The sequence below is a fragment of the Lissotriton vulgaris genome, chromosome 3_1 (assembly GCF_964263255.1).
Source record: "Lissotriton vulgaris chromosome 3_1, aLisVul1.2, whole genome shotgun sequence".
Taxonomy (NCBI): Eukaryota; Metazoa; Chordata; class Amphibia; order Caudata; family Salamandridae; genus Lissotriton; species Lissotriton vulgaris.
Genome location: NC_141689.1, coordinates 769,666,876 through 769,686,379, shown reverse-complemented (window position 1 = coordinate 769,686,379; position 19,504 = coordinate 769,666,876). Strand labels below are relative to the sequence as shown.

Sequence of the window (19,504 nt, the reverse complement as noted above, 5' to 3'; positions counted from 1 at the left end):
TTCATGACTAACCCAGCAGACTGTCGAATACAGACAGCTGCTGCAGCAGTGGCCCTCAAGCAACTTGGTAATGCCTTAGCTACAGGATCTAGAGTCGCAGAGAAATACACACATGGGCGTTGTTTGTCCCCAAAGTGTTGCGTCAAGACTGATAATGCGCAACCTTCCTTCTCATGTACATATAATGTAAAAGGCTTGCTGTAGTCGGGGTTACCCAACACAGGAGCCGAACATAATGCCTCACGCAACTCATGGAAACTCGCCTGACAATCTTCAGACCAAGGCAAAGGATTGGGTGTGTCTTTACGCATTAATGCCAGCAAAGGTTTGGCCAATAGTGAGAAGTTCGGTATCCATTGTCAACAGTACGATGTAATGCCCAAGAAGGCACGCACTTCTCTTTGTGTCCTTGGGACACTCAGTTCTGCAATTGCCTGTATTCTTTCCGGGGTCAGTCTCCTTCCCTCCTTCGATAAGATGTGACCTAAGTAGGTTACTTCTTGTCGACAAAATTGTAATTTGGAAAGCGAGACTTTGTGCTTCATGTCACATAAATGATGTAACACTGACAATGTCGCTTGTTTGCAAACTTCTTCGGTGTCTGCAGCGATCAGCAGATCGTCCACATACTGAATTAAAGTTGCACCATCCTGCAGAACAATCGTGTCTAGTTGTGTTTTCAGAGCCTGACTGAATATTGATGGAGTTTCACAGTAGCCCTGAGGAGCGCGTTTAAAGCGGAAGCTTCGTCCTCCTAAATTGAAGCCAAAGATATCTCTGCTCTCCTCGGCAATCGGGATGCTGAAGAAAGCGTTCTTCAGGTCAATCACTGAAAACCAATTGGCTGAAGCTGGAACCATTGTCAATAAGGCAGTAATGTCGGGGACGACTGGAAACTGTGGTACAACGATCTTATTCACTTCCCTGAGATCAATCACAAATCGGTACACAGGGGGCTGTGAAGGATCGGTACGCTTTAAAACAGGCAAAACAGGACTGTTACAAATGTTGCCTGTTGTCTCTTCGATGATATCTTTCTCGATCAGATCGTAAACGATCGCTAACAAAGCCTTTTCACATTCGTTTGATATTCTATATTGGGGAATGCGTGGTAACCTAACATTAGCTTTCAATGTTATGACATACGGTGCTATCTCCAAACGACCTACATCATTAGAACCATTCGCCCAAAGTTCATCCGGAAGAGATGACAATTCGGTTGGAATATTCTCCTTTGCCAAATACATTGGAGAAATAACTTTTCTTCCTACGGTAAGCTGTACTCCCGAAGGGGAGCAGTACAAAGTTGCATATAATCTCTTTAACAAATCCAAACCTAACAAGTTTTCGCCACAACCTGTTGTAAGAATGAGAGGTGCTTCTAATTCGCATGGGCCAACAGAAAGGGGCATGGGACTGGAGATCGGGTTTCTAACAGGGGCGCCAGAAAAACCTACTGAAACATTCATTTCGCCAGACAAAGGTGCGCCAGGAAGTTTTGAGTGCACAATAGAACTTTTTGTAGCACCAGTATCCAGCAGAAATGGCTCCGACACTCCGGATGTAATCACCTCGACATAAGGTCCATTCTGATCTACTGGAACTGAAACAACTCCCTCTCTTTGTCCATGGCTGTCCTAGCAATTATTACCCTCATTCTCGTTTTCTGCGTAATAGTCATCTGCATAGTACTGAGCTGACCTGGAAGACGCATTATTCTGTTGGTCAAAGCTATTCGTGGAATTTTGAGGCGGAAAAGAAGTGGTATTCTGGGAGAAATTTCCACGGCCCCTACCTCTAGGAGCCTGTTGAACACCTCTACCTCTTGTGCCCGAAACACCGTTTAAACGTCGCGCAAGAGCTGGACAATTACTTTTGAAATGACCCTCTTCTTTACAATAGGCACATTGATTCGGGCCATACGGAGAACGCTGATGGGAAAACTCGTTTCCTTGCGAGTTTCTCGAATACTGCTGTGGTTGCTGATAATTGGGCTGACTAGGAGTGCGAGGCGGATAGGCTTGCTGGAGAAGAACTTTAGTTTTTAACTCTTTAGTCTTTTTGTCTGCCTTATCTAGCTCGTCTTTGCGTCTATTTTCGTAGTACTGGGCTGTGGCTAAAATCTGCGCTGACGTGGAAACAGCCCAAGCACTCTCTGAATCTTTCAATTTATTGCACAGTTCAGGAAGCAGATTATGTACAAATTTGTCTACAAACAATCTTTGGCCACCCTCAGTAGCCATATCCTGACCACTATGGTCGACGAAGGTCTCCTCAAATCTCGTGAAAAAGTCAGACACATTCTCATCTTTCTTCTGCTTGCATGCAGATAGCTTGTCCCAATTTACACGTAATTCAGGCATTAACGTTTTCATGTACGCGATAATCCTACCGGGAAGTTCTGCTATTAAAGGCTCGGGTTTAAAACCACCGACTTGTCTAGTATCGGTAGCAGTAATGTTAGCCCATGAGTCACCTAGTTCTTGATCATGATCTGTATGACGAATTTTACTCCATAAAGGTTGCGGAACAACATTCCCAAACAGCATGTCTACATCTGCTAAATTCATTATACATGAGCTGGCAGTCTGTGATAATTCCTTGTAATACCCAGCTGGGTTTTTACGTGGATCAGGTAGTGTCTGTTTGAGTGCTAAAACTTCAGATCTTTTCCAGGGGACATGTACCCATACACGCTGAAAATGCAGCAGAATTGGTGGATTTACATTCGCATCACCTTCCCTCCATACTGGAGGAACCTCTCTCATGGGGTACTGTCGCGCCTTTTTCCTATCTGACACGTCATCTTCATACAATGATCTAGAGACATTTCCCTTACTCCTATAGGATAACAATAAATCTATCGCTTTTTCAACATCGGCACCTACAATCATACCTTCATAGAACTTAAAACGCATGCGGAATAACTCCTGCATTTTGCGCTTGGGATCGTTTGTCTCCAAATCTTCACAAAGATATACACACATCTCTTCAAATACGTATCTCTGAGTGGGCGCATCCCACTGACGGAAAACTTCCATAACGGACTGAACATCATATTTAGCAGTGTCAGTAACCCATTTGCGTGCTAACTCATTTAGCACTTCTCTTTCCTCGTAGTCGGGTAGTTGACTACGCAGCTGTCTACGTCCCGTTTTAGGGGTCGTTTTAGGCGACCCAAAGAAGGGTGAGAATAGACCAGTGACAGTACTTGCCACTCTCTGTCTGACAGAAGGAGAAGCTTGCGGCGAGGCAGATGCGCCAGAAAAGACAGGCTGATGTAAAGAGGAAGTCGAGGCAATAGCAGAGGAAGTGGAAGCAGTAGCAGAAGTAGTATCAGGATAAACAGGTGGAGCGGTAGGCAAAGTTGTAGGAGAAGTAGATGGGGTATGTAGTAAAGGCGGCGGCCTTTGAGAAGGCTGCGCCGGAGAAGTAGGAACCAGCTGAAGAGGAGCTAGTGTTTGTGCAAGAGCTGCATTTCGTGCGCCGGGGCGCGGTATAACAATACGCTTCGGGGGTCCAACAATACTCGATGTATATGGGGGTGGTGAATTCAATAAATGGGACATTAATGGATCTTTCTCGGATGTTCCCTTTGAATCTTGTCCCTCGTGTGGTAACATCGGGTAGCATTTATCTACTGCTAGTTTCTTGCTCCTAAGCATTCGTTCACTTTCTTGTTCTTCCTCATTATCCCTGTATGCAACGGCCGCTTGCACCATTGACATACCTCGTCTATTTTTCTTTGCTAATTTTATTTCTTTCTGTTTGGCTTCTTTGCGCCATAAGCGAAAAGAGTCAAACATCGCCGGCCGGGCTTTCTTCTTGAACAATTTGACCTCGAGGTTGTCTAATACTTCTGAGTCAAAACTACCATATTGGGGCCATTTTAAAACACCATCCTTGCGGGTATATTTTATCCACACTTCGTTATACGTGATAGGACCTACTCCGTGCTTTATATATAACTCATATGTTGGAGTTCCAATCGGAGGAACCGGACACAAATCCTCTAATCGGGAGTCCCTACTACAACCAAGACAAAACAAGTTTCCAAGTCTGCTAAGACCAAGCATCTTTGCTCACTAGTCTAGCTTCAAACTTCAAGGGATTATCTAATTATGATATTGTCGTGAATACACAAATCCCTCGGTTTTGGTGCTTGCAAGAACCAACACAAACCGTATCTCTGGGATACCAAAACTAAGAACCAAACTAAGAACTGGGAGACGCTCCACTTATACTTAACTGAATATTGAAGATTGGTGACGTCACTAGAAGACTCGTCTATCGTTTCGCTCTACCAAGGATCACTGGGTCCAAAACAGGGCGATAGTCAGGGCAGCAGTCCTTCGTAGCCGCCGGGACGCGGGGAACCTCGCAGCAAAGACCTTCGGAACCACGTCGACATGCAGGGGTCGCTGACGTGGCTGGCCTTCCTCCGGAATTTTCACACGAAGCTCCTCACGAACATCTGGCTTGGACCGTCACCGCTTGATATCGCCTCGAGTTGGGCGCCAACTGAGGTGCCGGGTTTTTAGAGACCCGGTGGTGCCAGGGGACCACACCCGAAGACCTCTGGGTTCTCCCTGTTCTGGACTACAGAAACACAGAGTCTTCTAGTTGAAGCCAGAGATCGAGGTTTATTGGTTGCAACCAAGTAACATGTGTCCTAGAATTACAACAGCACGGGCTGTAAGTTCTCAGGAGACTGTTCGTTTTTACAGAACCAGCCTTCTCCTTATATACAGAAATAACAGCTGCGGGCAAGAATTCTTGAGTTTATGATATGGTTATACACATATTTCTACAATAATACAAAGAGCGAAGTCATGCTGGTCAGCACATATTTTAGATGTCCGGATCGTGATGGATTACCCCGCCAGGCCCAGAATTCCCATCAGATATCGATGAAACACCAATAAGGTCGGGCACCCTCCCATCGTAAAACTGGTCATAAACAAGAATCATGGACAGGTGTATGTGTATGGAAAACATGGTCTGTATGTAGTGAATGGTTTATGGCATGCTGAGCCTTGATGATATCTTACTCGGCCACTGGGCGAGAAGCTGCCCAAACAGGTTCGGCTGGAGGCAGTGGAGTCAGCTCGGCCAGGTCATGGGGAAGTCAGCTACGGTGGACGTGTCCTTTCAGATCAAACTCGGCCTTAATCGATTGACTATATGAGGGCAAGTCATAAGATGGATGCCGTTTACAAAATGGAGTCTGAGGGTTCGGAACGGAAACCACGATTTAAGGGTGTTAGCATCACTCAATCATGACGCAAATGCATAGGGATAATGTCCTAATCATCACCGGTCCGTTGATACCAAATTCGTCATGGTACGACGATATTTTGTGATACAAGTGTTTGGACCTTGATACCGGTGGAACAGCAGGGTCCGGAATTTCAGTACCACATCTTGTCCCAGCTAACAGGCTCAGTGCCACAAAAGTGAGGTACTTTTTTATCAGGAGAAGGTGAGAAATGCTGGGTGGTAGCAACTGTGTTGATTTCCACAGCCTTTGGAAGTTTCCCTCACTGAAATGTGTAGTTTTAGCCAAAGCTTGAGGTCTGAAGAACATTCTTTGTAAGAAAACTTTGTGGGATGCACACGGTCACACCACCCCGGTCTTCTCCTGGTGTCCAGCTTTTAGAAAAGCCTGCGTTTTTAGATTTTGCAGGGTGGCAGCTGAGCACTGGTGCAAAATCTTGATATCTCTATGTTAAGACATGTTTTGGACATTCAACAAACACTATATATACACCTGCGACCTGAAGATTTAGGCAGACATAACAGTTTATTACTTTTATAATATTGGACACAGGGTGAAAAGAAATTCCAGATTATGCTCTTGTTGCTCATTTCCATCTTTTAACATGTATTTCCATTTTTTTTATTGCAATAACTATTTTGTTTGCTAAAACCATGACCGATCTAAACAAACAACCTCCTGCTGAATTCAAAATGTGTCTAATTTTCCGAAATGTGTAGCTTACCATGTTCACCAATGGGTTTCACTCCTGTTTCCACGAAGAATAAAACCACACAAGCAACTAGCAAGATCAGTCTTTAAGTGGCCTTGGTAGAAAAAGAGTTGATGAAAGGTACTGTATAGAACTGGACGTTTTTATAATTACTATACAAACAATTAGAGCAAGAAACTATATCTTGACACGGTCACATTCAAAGACGTCAAGATCCTGATTACCAAAAAAAGCCTCACAAAACATGCTGAGACACACAACACACCTAGTGGTCACTAGGGTGGTGGCATGAATAATATGCCCCAAGTATTATGCTTCTGTGTCTGGCTTAAGCGGTTACTACTCTGGCTTACACACTAAACAGACTCAGGAGGGAGGGGCCAGGGAACAAGCCAGTGAAACAGCCTTGCTACGTTCTCTGTGGCAAGCAAATAAAAATATTTGATCAGGTTCACTTAATTTATTACAGCGGTTATTTGAATCCGGAACCACTAGCTAACGTATGAGAAGAATTGCCCATAAAAGGAAGGAATCCTGCTGGATCAAGACTTATTGCACAGTTCGAAACAGAAATGATAAAGCAGGACCAGAGGAGCGGATTATGCTTAATCTCCTTTAATCTTCCATACAAATACAAAAGCTCTTCAAAATTATAACTTTTCTTAGAAACATCACATAACATAGTGTAAACTACCCCAATAGTCAAACTACACATCCCAAGAGTCCACATCAGCCTCTAGTGAATCCACCAAACGGGAGCTATGCCTTCACCCTAACTAGGACTTCCTTTTCTTCGTTGTCCTCTTTTCTTTGTCCCCCTTTCGGAGTTAAGTGATCCTGTTTTAGCTTTCCCCATCTCATAGGTTTGTGGCATCTTGCATGTACAGTAGCATTAATTTATGTCTAACTATTTCCTTACAGCAGCTGTGACTTGAGTCACTCAGTGCGGTATAGATTACTGGGATGCTGCAGTGAATTGGGACTGGGGCCAGATTTAGCCCTCAAGCAGCCACAGGGAACTTGATGCAGTGTGCGAGATGGTCCTTGGAAGGAGCATCTACCAGCAGGTGACAGGAGCGCCTCTGGAGATAGTGCGGCCCAGTTCTGAACATTTCTAGCACTTTTCTAATGCCAGCAATAATTACTAGGACACAGAGTGTTGTTTTGAGTGGCTAGTGATGTCTCTTCCTGAAGAATCCGGAGGCTGATGTGAATGAGGGTCACTGTTTGGCCCTTAAAAATAGGGGTGATGTTTGCAGCTTGTGTGCCTAGAAGCTAGGGCTTTCTGTGAGAAGTCCTTTAACTTCATAGAGAGAGTGTGGTGGCACTGTATTTTTTTCCCTGGGAATGTGGCCCAGGTCAAACTGATCTGAGCACTATGGCAGAGTCCTTTAGTGAAGACCTAGGTAGAGCTGCCCAAGGCAACTGACTCCTAAATTAGGAAGGTGGTGCCAGACGCCCTGCAGCTACAAAGTCAGACAGTTGCTCTTCTTGGCTTCATGCTAGCTCGAACCCTTTCCTTGGACAGAAACCCTAAATCTGGTTCCGGCGTTCCCAAAAACCTAGGTCCCTAGGGATCCTGAGGTACAGTTTAGGTATAAAGACACTTTTGTGAGACTTCGGGACGCCTTTTTGGAGAATGACCCTCTGTTAAGGCTTTAACTTTCTGACATGGAGGCTTTTAAGGTTCGCACCATTACAACAAAAAGGACCAGGGAATGGAAGTGGGTTTGGATGGTTCTGAACTATTCGATGTTGAGCTTGGTACGAGTTGGCCAGGTATCCGTCAGTTCTGATTAAGCAGCCCACAGTGAAGGACCCGGCTTCAGACCGTTGGAAGGATTTTGACTAGGGGTGTGTGAAATGTAAGTTATTTTGCTTTATGACCTGCATTTCTTCAAAAGTATGTGAAAATCTGAATCTGCATTTTGCGCTATATTTTCTCTTGAAATGTGCCTGACAAGTGTTGAGAACAACAGCTGCTTGCGCTACAGTCTTTTGTGTTGTTCCAGTGCTCAGAAGCTAAATGTTTGCTGCACACATAGCATAATGACACCACATGGCGTAATGGCAGAATTTCAGAACCTAATTCATGCTTGCCTTAGAAAATTTGCACCACTCAGTGGCTTTAGTCTAGGTTCCCCTTTGATAAATTGTCCAGGTACTTGACTCATAGGATATGGAAACCCCTTGATAAGGAGGTTAGGGGCCACCTAAAGGCTAAATGCCTGTGCCCTTGGAAGAGAAAGTCGCACATACTCCCAAGTTTGATAGCAAAATTGCAAACTTCTTGTCTAAATTTAGGAATGACCCTAAGAAGGGGGAAAACAGGTCTTGGAAAGTCTGTAAGATTAAGTTGTTAGACATCGTGAGGCCCCTTGCCAAGACCCTTAATTTAGCAGCATCCTAATCCTCCTTCTTGGGGTTTGCTTCTTAGACAACAGTAATTGCACCCTATCAACCCTGCATAGATGTTCACCCTTCATTAACATCAAATTCCAAGTTGGGAGAATTAGCTACCTCAAAAGCAGCTCGGGTTGAGAACCTTTCCTCAAAAAGCCGATTAAATTTGCCACAGGCTTCGCTTAATAAGAGTCAAGTTTGGTCCCAATATTTTTGTCTTGGTCTGTCTAGGCAGGGAGCACTCATGAGGCATCTTCAAGGTCCTCAAACCTCCTATAAGACCAGGACAGTTTCAAATAAAGGACCAGGCCAGATTCAGCACCTTCTTCCCCTCCACTGGGGGCAGAGGCAAAGGACGAGGGGCCTTCAGGAGTGCAACTAACATCCCAGGAGAGGATACACGTATGAGTTATTTTTTATTCTCCTCTATCAGTGAGGTAAAACTAGTGAGTTCTTGCTGGCCTAGCAGCAGCTAACAAAAGATGTGTGGGTTGTGCAAAGCATGGTGGGGTTCCCCTTAAATGTTCTACGATAACCCAAGACAGTAAACACTGTCAAGGCTCTTAAGGGTTTCACAGGAAGAATATGCTGTGGTGGATGCAGAGCTTGCAGATTTGGAGACCAAAGTGGAGATAGGGAGGACGAACTGTCATCCCAGGGTTTTTCGGAGCAATCCATTGTTGGTCCAAAAAAGGAGAAAGGGTTTTGTCCCATTATCAATCTAAGGAGTTCAATGGATGGTTGGTCTATGCCATTTCAAAATTGATGCTGTACACACTTCTGAAGAATTTTCTACGGAGGAATGAATGGGGTTTGAGGTCATTTCACTGCACATCAGTGCTTTCTCCAGTTTTGCTAGCACAACCAGATCTCTGCGTTCACAGCCCTGCCCTTTGGCTTTTCATTGGCCTGAGGAATTTTATAAAGCTCCACAAGCTGGTTATGGCGTTTTTCAGGACAAGGCGCCCCAAAATGATTATTTACCTGAACAAAATGTTTCTGCTGGACCAGCTTTGCTCTAGTTTTATATAGATGGTGAACTTCCTACAGTGTCTGGGCTTCGTGAACATGAAAGCCAGATTTGGAGCCCAGTCAAATCATCTCTTTACTGGTCAGTTTCAGCAAGCTTGCATCTTCTGAGGAACTACATAGTGGACATAAAAAGGGAACTGAGGGGTTCTCTTTACTCCGGTAAGATAACGCTCCACAAGATGGTCACACTAAGGTATTCTGTCAACATCCATCCAGGAGATCTTCCTATGCCCACTACTTTATCACACCCTGCAGAGATTCAAGGAGGCAACCTTTGGATGGGCCTTTGGTATTCAGATCTAGCTTTCCTCCTTCAGAAAGATAGGATGGAAGTCGAAAGAGGCTTGACCATGTGGCGGCCTGGAATGGAAGGGAAATTTTGGGAAATCACCAAGACAATCATAGGTAGGTTGCATGAATAAAAGATGAGAAAGGAAATAAGAGTCCTCAAAGGACCGAAATGGCAAAGCATTCAGTGACTATCATGAGACATCAACTACGGTGTATGCAAACCATGGACGTTTACTGTGGACAACTATTTTCCTTCTAATTTGACAGAAGAAAAAAAGAGCACTGTGGTGGATGTTTAACAAGATATGCTCACTTGGGAAGTTGCTTCTGAATGTATGAAGCATATCTGAGCCCTGGTGTGCTTGCAAATTTGTAGGATACGACTTCTCAATGGTGTCCTAAAGTATCATCTGGAGTTTGAATAAGAGATTCTTTTTTTTAACTGTAACCAATGTGAACACGTTATAGCATTATCATTTAATTTGCTTGCATACTCTAATGATTTTATGGAATTCTAGCAAAATAAATACAAAACATTTGACTGACATATGTTCCCATTCTGTACATAATCATATAGTGCCCTGCATATATCATTTAACAACAAAATGCTTTGGTACCTCATCCCTGGATCGATCATATATTATAGGTGCAGATATACTTTTGACTTCCATTCTGGGTGTCACCAGGGGAGTGGGTGTTACTGGAGTGACTGCAGGGCTTTGTCCTGGTGAGAGTATTGGTTCTCTTTCTGGACTGTCCAAAGATACTTCATCAGTGGCTTCTGAAAACAAATTCATCTTTTTTATTGAACGTGAATCAAGTAGAAGTGCTAACATAAACAATCTTTTTTGTACAAGGGCCTAGGGCATGCTCATAAAAAATTTACAACAAGCCATATTCAGCAGTTTTGAGGGGCGTTACATAGATCACTGGACACATTTGACTACCCAATACTGAAATACTGTATTTGGATACGCAATGGGCAGATGCACCATACAATGAACCATGTGGGTTGCTCAAACAGTTGCTTGTTTGTTAACAATTGCACTAAGAGATGCCCAAAGCATGTTTATCATTACAATATGAGCCACGTCTATCAACACAAAGACAAATGAATGGGATTAGCCTTCAAAAACATACTTGGAGGGGGCGTGGTCCCGCGGCGAGACAACATGGCCGCTAGCTAGGGTCTCTCCGAAGCTCCCTTTCCACCTCACCTATCCGCAGCACAGATCCGATCACTACGGTGAACGCAATTTACACCGGAGAAGACGCGGTGCCCATAGCCGCAACCCCGAGTAAAATCGGGCATCCTAGGCTGGAGAAAAGCTCGTTGACGCCAGCGGCCTACTATCTGAGAAAGCCGGGGACTCAGTTAGCGTAGCCGGCCACCGCGGACATCAGCCCCTCCCCCCTTTAACTCGGGGAGGCGGGAAACATTGTGAGGGCAGGCCGCCTCCATCCTACGCAACTATTTCTGCCACACAGCCTCGCACCCCAGCCTGCCATCTTAGATCTGAAGCAGGGCCCGACATCTGCACTGAGGCCTCAAGAGGGTCTCAGAGTACAGAGCTGTGCGGTGCCAGAGGAAGTAGAACCTCCGCCTGCCAAGGAGCGCCCCCTGCCTGGACTTGAGAGTGGCTCAACGGAGGCTTGTTGGGCACCTCCCGGAGAAGTGAGCTGAGTCCCGACGCTGCTGAGCCTGCCGCGAGGTGATCTTTAGATCGCGGCGGGCTGAAATGTGTTACATCTTTGTGGGGCCCAGAAACTGACGGAAAGCACCGGCTGGCTGAGGGCGTGATCTGGGGCCCCTGAGCTCTGGCTACACCGTGCTACAACTCTCGCAGGAGGACAACGCAGCTGGGTGCTAACCAGAGACAGGCTGCAGTGAGTAGTGAGGTGAGTCGGGAGGGGACGGGTCACCTGCAGTGGGGCAGCCAGTACCTCCACTACTAAATGTTCACACTGCCAACTGGAAGTGCCCCTTAGTGTGTGCCCCATCCCCCTTTTTCTCCCCCCCTCCTTTTTTGTCCTGGCATTTCTTGGGCTCCCTACACCCTGGAAGGGGCTGATAAGGGGTTAGAAGAGCCCCAGCAGCATAAACAGTGTCCAGCATCCACTGCAGGAATTGGAAGCAACGCCCCGATAATCAACAGCCCGCTTGGCGTCCTCGATTGTTGGACACTTGCCCACTGACTGTCGCTGGCGCTTATGTGAGGAGGGTCGAATCTCTGGCACTCCTGATTGGTGTGCAGTCTTTGTATCCTACCCGGGAGACAGGAAGGGCCTCACCATGTCCAACGATAGGGACCCCCGGACGTCCCAACAAAGCAGACTAGACCGATACACCTGCCCGAAGGCGGACCTGGCTGAACAAAAGGTGGTAAGTGATAAGCAACAGAGCGGAGCCAAGCAGGACCCTACTGAGCCCACAATGAAGGACTTAATGGCATCTATCATAAGGGTCCGCACATCTATCGACACCCACTCCTCGGAAGTGACACTGATTAGGGCCAATCTTACAAAATACAGAGAGAAGGTCAAACAGTTGGAGATCACCATCGCCAGCCTGGTGGAAGACGCCTCGCAACTGCAAACGGACATTGGGGAACTACAAACATTCCGGAAGTTTACGGAGGACAAGCTGAACGATTATGGCGCCTGAGACGCAATAACATCCTCGTTCTTGGCGTACCAGAGAAATCAGAGGGTCCCACTGTAGACCTGTTCATTGAAGAGCTGCAGCTAGACAAAGCTGCAGCCCAAAGGCCTTTCTAAATTGTTTATTGTCGAGAGAGCCCACAGAGTGCCTGGGGGCCGCCCCCCCACCCCCCCGGTCCGATACTGGCCCGAGTGCTCAATTATAGAGATAGGGACACAAATCTGCAAGCAACGAGGGTCGCGCCTCCGATTCATCTAGACAGACAACTCTGCACTTACTTTCTTCCCCCGACTTCACCCGGGAAGTGCAAATGCGGCAATGCTCCTTCCTTGACTTCAAGCGTAGGTTGAGGGAAAAAGGTCTCAAGTACGCCATGCTCTTCCCTGCGCGTCAGACTTGAAATCGAAGGGAAAACCCACTTTTTTGACATGCCAGAGGTGGCATCGGACTAGATTGACAGCCTTAGAACATCACCGGAACAGAACTCCACCGTCCATTGAATAGTGTCACGAACCCTCATGGAAAGCCCTTCGATGTCCGTGGATAATCTGTTTTCTCCCTTCGTAAGAACACGGACCACCAATACTTGACCTATGCTGGAATTGAACTGTCTGCCGACACATTGGCACTTACAAACTTGGTGGCCTAGGTATTCATCACGTGCTACACCGTTAACCTGTAATGGTAGGAGAGGGCGCTAGCAGGGCTCTAAGGCCTTCCCCCGCCTAGATTTTTCTTTCAGTAGAATAGTTGGGCCACAGGCGCTCTGCATTTAAGAAGCATGGGCAGTTCTGAGCCCAGAGTGCAGGGAAGCAGGGTGAGGGGATGTTGGGAGGGATTGTTGTTTACTTTGTTCGTTGTTCTTTTGCATTACCTCGACAGTACAATGCATAAATGTAACCCACTAGCGGGGACCTGTATATTTACCAATGGGAGTGCAGCGTGACAAGGAAGTCAAAATCTTAAGTTGGAATGTTAACGGATTGGGGGACAAGATCAAGAGAAGTGTTATATTGCAGTATATTAAGAGTCTATCACCGGACATTGACCTACTCCAAGAAACCCACCTTATAGGCAATACATGCAAAGCAATGCACAAGTGGGGTTACTCAATAGTGGAACACGCGGGCTTTACTTCCAGCTCTAAGGGTGTAGGCATTATGTAAAAAAGGTCATTTCCTCGTTCACTCACCTCCACATATGTAGACGACCGGGGCAGATACGCTGGGATCACGGGTACTTGGGAGGGCCAAACTATCACCCTTATGTTAGTGTATGCACCTCCAGGGATGCAGGGCATAACTTTCACCGACACTGGTGCGGTACTGTTGACGTTGCCTGACGGACACTTGGTGCTCGGAGGTGACTTCAATTCAATAATAATCGGGCTCACTAGACAGACACGCCCCGCACAACCCCGCAGGCCGCACATACCTTTTCCAGCTCTTGGAAGCAATGGGACTGACAGCTGGAGAGCATACAACCCGGACAAGATCCAGCACACTTTCCACTCAGGGGCACACAACAGTCTATCCCGCCTTGACTACATAATTGTTCAGACTCCACAAATCACAGACATCCACGAAATCCGTCACCTGGCCAGAGGCATCTTCGACCACTCACCTCTATGGGTCCACATAGTTCTAGATCACACACAAGTGGGACGAGTTGCCCCAATAAACCCCTGGTACCTCAAGAACCCCAAAATTCGAAAATACGTGAATAAAACTATTGACAATTACTTCCTAGAGCAGGAACACACAGTTGAGTCCCCCCAAATACTATGGGAAGCTTTCAAAACGGTGGTCCAAGGGCAGGCCCTTTCCCTAGTTGCGGGTTCCAAAAAGGATAGAGTGAAAGACATTTCCGACGTAGAACTTGAGCTTTATAGTTTAGAAGAGAATGTCAACTCAGACCCCACGCCCGAAGCCTTTCACTCCCTCCGTCTGTGCCAGGAAGAATACAAGGCGTTGATCACTGATCGTGCCAAACTAATGGGGCAGGATAGGATGGGCCGAATATATGACTGGGGTGACCAGGCTCGCAAATGACTTGCCTGGCTAGATAGGAAGGAGCAAGCTAGCAGACTTGTGACATAACTTAAATGTACCGACGGATTCCCTGTGACAGATCCCCAAGACATAGCTAATCACTTTGCAGCTCACTTGCAAACAGTATATAGTTCGGTAGCACCATACCCAAAGGCAGATTTTTCTGATCTTATCAAAAATCTCTCTCCCTAAACCAACAGACCCAGACACTGGTCGCTGTTGAGAAATGATAAAGATCTACATAAATTTGTGAAAGACTATCCGAGTATCACGTACAAGAAGGGCACTTCAATATGAGGGATTGTGAGTCCTAGTTATCCACCAACAGTAAGAACAGAAACGTGGCTTCATAACTTGAGTAACAGTTCATACAAATGTGGTAGATGCAGCATGGGTAAAATGGCTTTGGATGGTATCAAAGAGTTTGAATATAATGGGTCAAGCAAGTTTGAGATCCGGAACCACATTGACTGTATGACCAAATATGTGGTGTATATCTTGATTTGCAACTGTAAAATGATTTACGTAGGAAGTACTATCCGACGCATGAGAGAGAGAATTATAGAGCATTTTAGAGCCGTGAAGCAGAATTATATGAGATACCCATTAGCACAACATGCGTATATCTGCAATGCCCAGGGCAAACATCTTCAGTTTAGATATCACAGAATACAGACAACCCCTATTGATAGGAGAGGTGGTAATAGGGAACTGAGATTGCGCCAAAATGAGGCACTTTGGATTAGGACTTTAGATTCTGTTAAGCAAGGTCTCAATTTAGATCATGAAATGCAATATTTTCTTGGAACATGAATAGATATAAACATGTGTAAATTTTCAGGAACTATGAGCTGCATTCTCCTTATGCGAAATACTCTTAGTTTAAGGTGTATACGGGTTTTGGATAACAGTGATAAGTGGACACATCCTCTGGATATTTGCTGATGTCTGTTCTTTAAAATACCATGTCCTATGGAGCGCAAATATGTCTGGTTCACATGTTGTAAAATTATGTAAGAAATGTAATCGACTGTTAAATTGTGAAATCTGATATATGTATTTGCACCCGTGACCTCTACCTGGTTAAGATTGTAAATACGATTTATATTTCACATACAAATTCTGTCTGGTAAGGTGATAAGGTACTACCAAAGCGAGTGAATGGATACGATTTTGGTATCTTCATTCATATGGTAGTAATATTTTTATTCACTTTTATGAATCAAGGAATTATGCCATCAATCTTACTAGTGGATGACTCCGGCTGATGTTCCATTTACAATGGCACCGTTTGATTCCCGAAGGAATGTCTCGTATTTAGGATCTACTACACCCTAAAATATGGGAATTAGAATTTAGCAATAACATCGCTGATAATACCACTTAATATGCGGTGAGATCAATTTCGGTGAGGAAGTTAGGTGTATTGAAATGACTACGGGCACTTTGGATTTCAATAGATACGGGATAAATAAAGTTTATTTTGCAAGAAGTACGAGTGAAGCAATACCACTCGAGTTGCGAAGTGAAGGTTTTGGCGGCCATATTAGAAAAGGTACTGTTTGGTTTGTGAGGTCCAGTTACGTTTATCAAATTTTCCGAAAAGTTTAATATTGAGTCCAGCATAAGCATATATATTGCTCATTTTGTGGAGATATGTTTATGATTTAAATTATAATCGGACTCATTGTTTCGTGGTCTTTGTAGACTATAAATACTGCTCGAAAAACCAAGATGGCGCTTTCACTGAACGCCAGTCCGATGTTGTGCAGAGTACACTCCCCAACCCGGTAAGTTGTTACACAAACGTGTTGGCTCCCGATACAAGTAATGGGTTATTTTAAGAACTGTATAACCTATTGCTATGATTGAGAATAGGTTGACGGGACGTTTGTTTTTATGGCGTGGGACGTAATTCTCGCGCATGAGAAACAGTAACGCAAAGATGGGTTACTATGCGAATTACATAACGTTTTGCTTAACTTTGAGAATAGGCATTTATGGTGATTGTTAATATACATGGCGCGGGATGTTTTCAAGTCATAGGAGATTTGTTATGACGTTAGTCACGCATGAATTGATACAGAAACTTGCTAAATAAATATTGACAAATCATGAGTGTTACAAGAGATAAGGAACTGATTAGTGTTCCATTTTGAGCAAGAATAGGACATGTATTTAATTCTGAATAGGATGAAACCTTATGGAATATATGTAGGATTCACAGGATACAGAACAACAGATCCTGTGAACTTCGTATGTTACTTGGACGCCAAATTGATTACTGAGCGGTAAGGGTGTATATCACCAACGAATAACTATAACTTTCAAATTATGAAACTTTAGAGTATGTATACTGTTCAGTTAGTGATACTGGGTTATTATCTTTGACAGAGTTGCAATTGACTTTTACGTAGTGAAATCTTCTTCCTGTAAAACTGTGGTTTTGGTAATTTTGGAATTGGAGAAATACCTTGATAGGTGGGCAAAATTTTGGATCAGCAGCATGGGTTTCTTTCACTGGAGGATTTTTGGTCTTTACTTTCTTGCTTTCCTTTTATGTTATGTTATGTTATGTTATTTATTATTTGTTAAGCGCGCATACGCCCTGGGGCTTCTTGGCGCTGGTGAGAGAATCAAACATAACAGTGCATAAAAGAGATACAATCACTTTTTACAATAGGCCTGGGAAAAAAGAAGAGTTTTAAATGCCTTCCTAAAAGCAAGGAGGTCCTTGCTATGTCGCAGGGTCAAAGGGAGGGAATTCCACAATGAGGAGGCTAAAAATTGAAAACTGCTGCCTCCCTGACGTTTCTTTTTGAAACGAGGGACCTCGAGTAGATCTTTGTGGATCGATCTCAGACTGCGCGAAGGTGTATATTTGCGCAGTAGTGATCTAAGGAACATAGGACCCTTGCCCTCCAGAGCCTTGAACACAAGGTGTAGCACCGTGAAGTTGTATTACCAGTTGAGTTTGGATGAATTAACATAGACCCCTCGCAATATGATTTACTTTTAGTAGCTGACTTTAATGAGATCTTGTATTAGAATTGACTCTTTCTCCTATGAATCATTCTGCGACTACTATTGAGCACATGGGTGACATGGTGGTGGTTTTCTGACAAATATTTATGTATGATATAGCAGTATTTTTTTATTTAATTGTAGCCCTGAAGAAGTCAGAGATGCGGAGGCATCATTACTGACGAAACACGTGTTGGCTTTGGAGGATTTGGCTTTGGATGATTTGAAGATTGCCATATATGACTGACAAAAAGATTTTATCAGATTTGAAGAATAAAATCATCACAAAAGAAGACTGATTGGACTTCTTTACACTCGATGCGAAGTTGTGCTCAGGACATTGTTTCTATTTTGAAGTTTGGACTGGTTCATATTGGGGGATACAAGTGGCTGTCCCTGTCCTTGGAAGCACACTGATTGTTAACTGTATCTAATTTGGGGAGTACGAATATTATCTTGTGCGCAAGAAAGCTTTGCCACTTTTCTATTTTTTCTGTGTTTTGCATTTATCTTCATGGTTATTGTACATTGTATTTGTACAACAGGGCTCTTCTGAGCTTCATCAACGGGAAAGTGCCTGTGTTGAGAGCTTATGACACGTAATATCCGAGTTCTATACCTTTGTCACCTCCTAAGGGATTTTTCACTGTTTGAACCGTGAAAGTGAAGGCCAAGATAGCAATACCCGAGTACAATTGTTATGGTATGGCTTGTTACTACCCCTAATGTGGCCCAGGTGCACTTTGTTACCTTGTCCAAACTGGGTGCAGATCAAAAGGTGAATGACTGGTTGGAATCGTGCGTCTGGATGAAGGGTGCCTTAGGTGTAAAGTTTTGAATGTTGCATGCAAGATACCTGGAAGTGTTTGGAGTCCTGTACACAGATGCCTCACTTACACATGCTGTGTCCAGAAGCTAATGAAGCAGATAGACTGCTTGCTTACATGAGATCAGTAGCACACATATCCAACGTAACCAGACACAAGCCTCATAATCTGAAGAAGCGCTAATATACATATCAAAGTAACTAAGCTGAGAATGTACATATCAGAAGACAAAAACTAATGTACGTATCACAGAAAAGCTTATTAGATACATACCACATGAAAGAAGATGAAGCGGGGATGAAAGCAAAATGCTACTATACATAACAAATGAACAGTTGAACAGAGATAGGGTGCTAATGATATCAGATGAGAAGAGATAGAACACTTAAGTGCATAATCATACTTTTGTTCATTTTGTGGCCAACAGTAACTGGTGCATGCCAGGGCCACAAGAAATCTACTCAACAAAAAAAAGGGATCTGCAGCCAGTGACGGAAGAGAGCTGCTGCAAATAGCTGGCAGACTGAAGGACTCCAATATACTCCAAACTTGCAGGTCATGACTATATTGTGCATAACAGTCTTACACATCTTAGAAATACAAAAAGCATAACTGTAGCAAAGACCAGGCACTACATGTACGTTTTTATACAAAGATCATCGTTTCAAATAAAGAACATAATAAACAACCACACAAATCACAAAAACAAAATGCACAGAAAACATTAATATAGCTCATCAGTTGAAAACAAAATTAAAATTACGTTACAGATTCATGGGGTTCCACCAAATGTTAGGCTGTCCCATCAACTTAAAAAAATTATATATATATTAATTTGGACAATATATATTTGAGGGATAAAGTCATTGTTGTATAAGGGAGTACTTCCTTTTGGAAAATATTCACATGAACATGCAATATAAATATTTTGTTTTCATGTGATGGGCTATTTTAATGTAAACTTTATGTTCAGTCCTTGTGTGTTTGGAGCACTGATCTTTATATTAAAAAAACTTGTGCAAACTTGATTCTTTTTGTTGCTTTTTATTTTCATGATGGTATAAATGTGCTAACTCCCCACTAACTGAGGAATACTTCTTATTCCTGGTAGAACAGCTGGAGAGATATTGTGGCGTAAGTCGACTGTAGCAATCCTACAAATAATGATCAAGGCTGGGCCGCGTACCAGCGATGCAGAAGCATGGTCATGCCACTACAACATCT

General features: G+C 44.1%; 1 protein-coding gene across 2 annotated transcripts in view; it reads right to left on the bottom strand.

The window, feature by feature from the left end:
- Positions 1-19,504, bottom strand: part of SNX2 (sorting nexin 2) — a 392,895-nt gene that overhangs the window by 218,491 nt on the left and 154,900 nt on the right. For both annotated transcript variants that reach the window (XR_015309306.1, XM_086961080.1), the window contains exon 3: positions 10,334-10,497. Coding sequence is in view for 1 of the 2 variants with exons in the window: in XM_086961080.1 (XP_086817206.1) it covers positions 10,334-10,497 (164 nt within the window). In the remaining variant the exon portion in view is untranslated. The remainder of the gene's footprint in view (positions 1-10,333; positions 10,498-19,504) is intronic.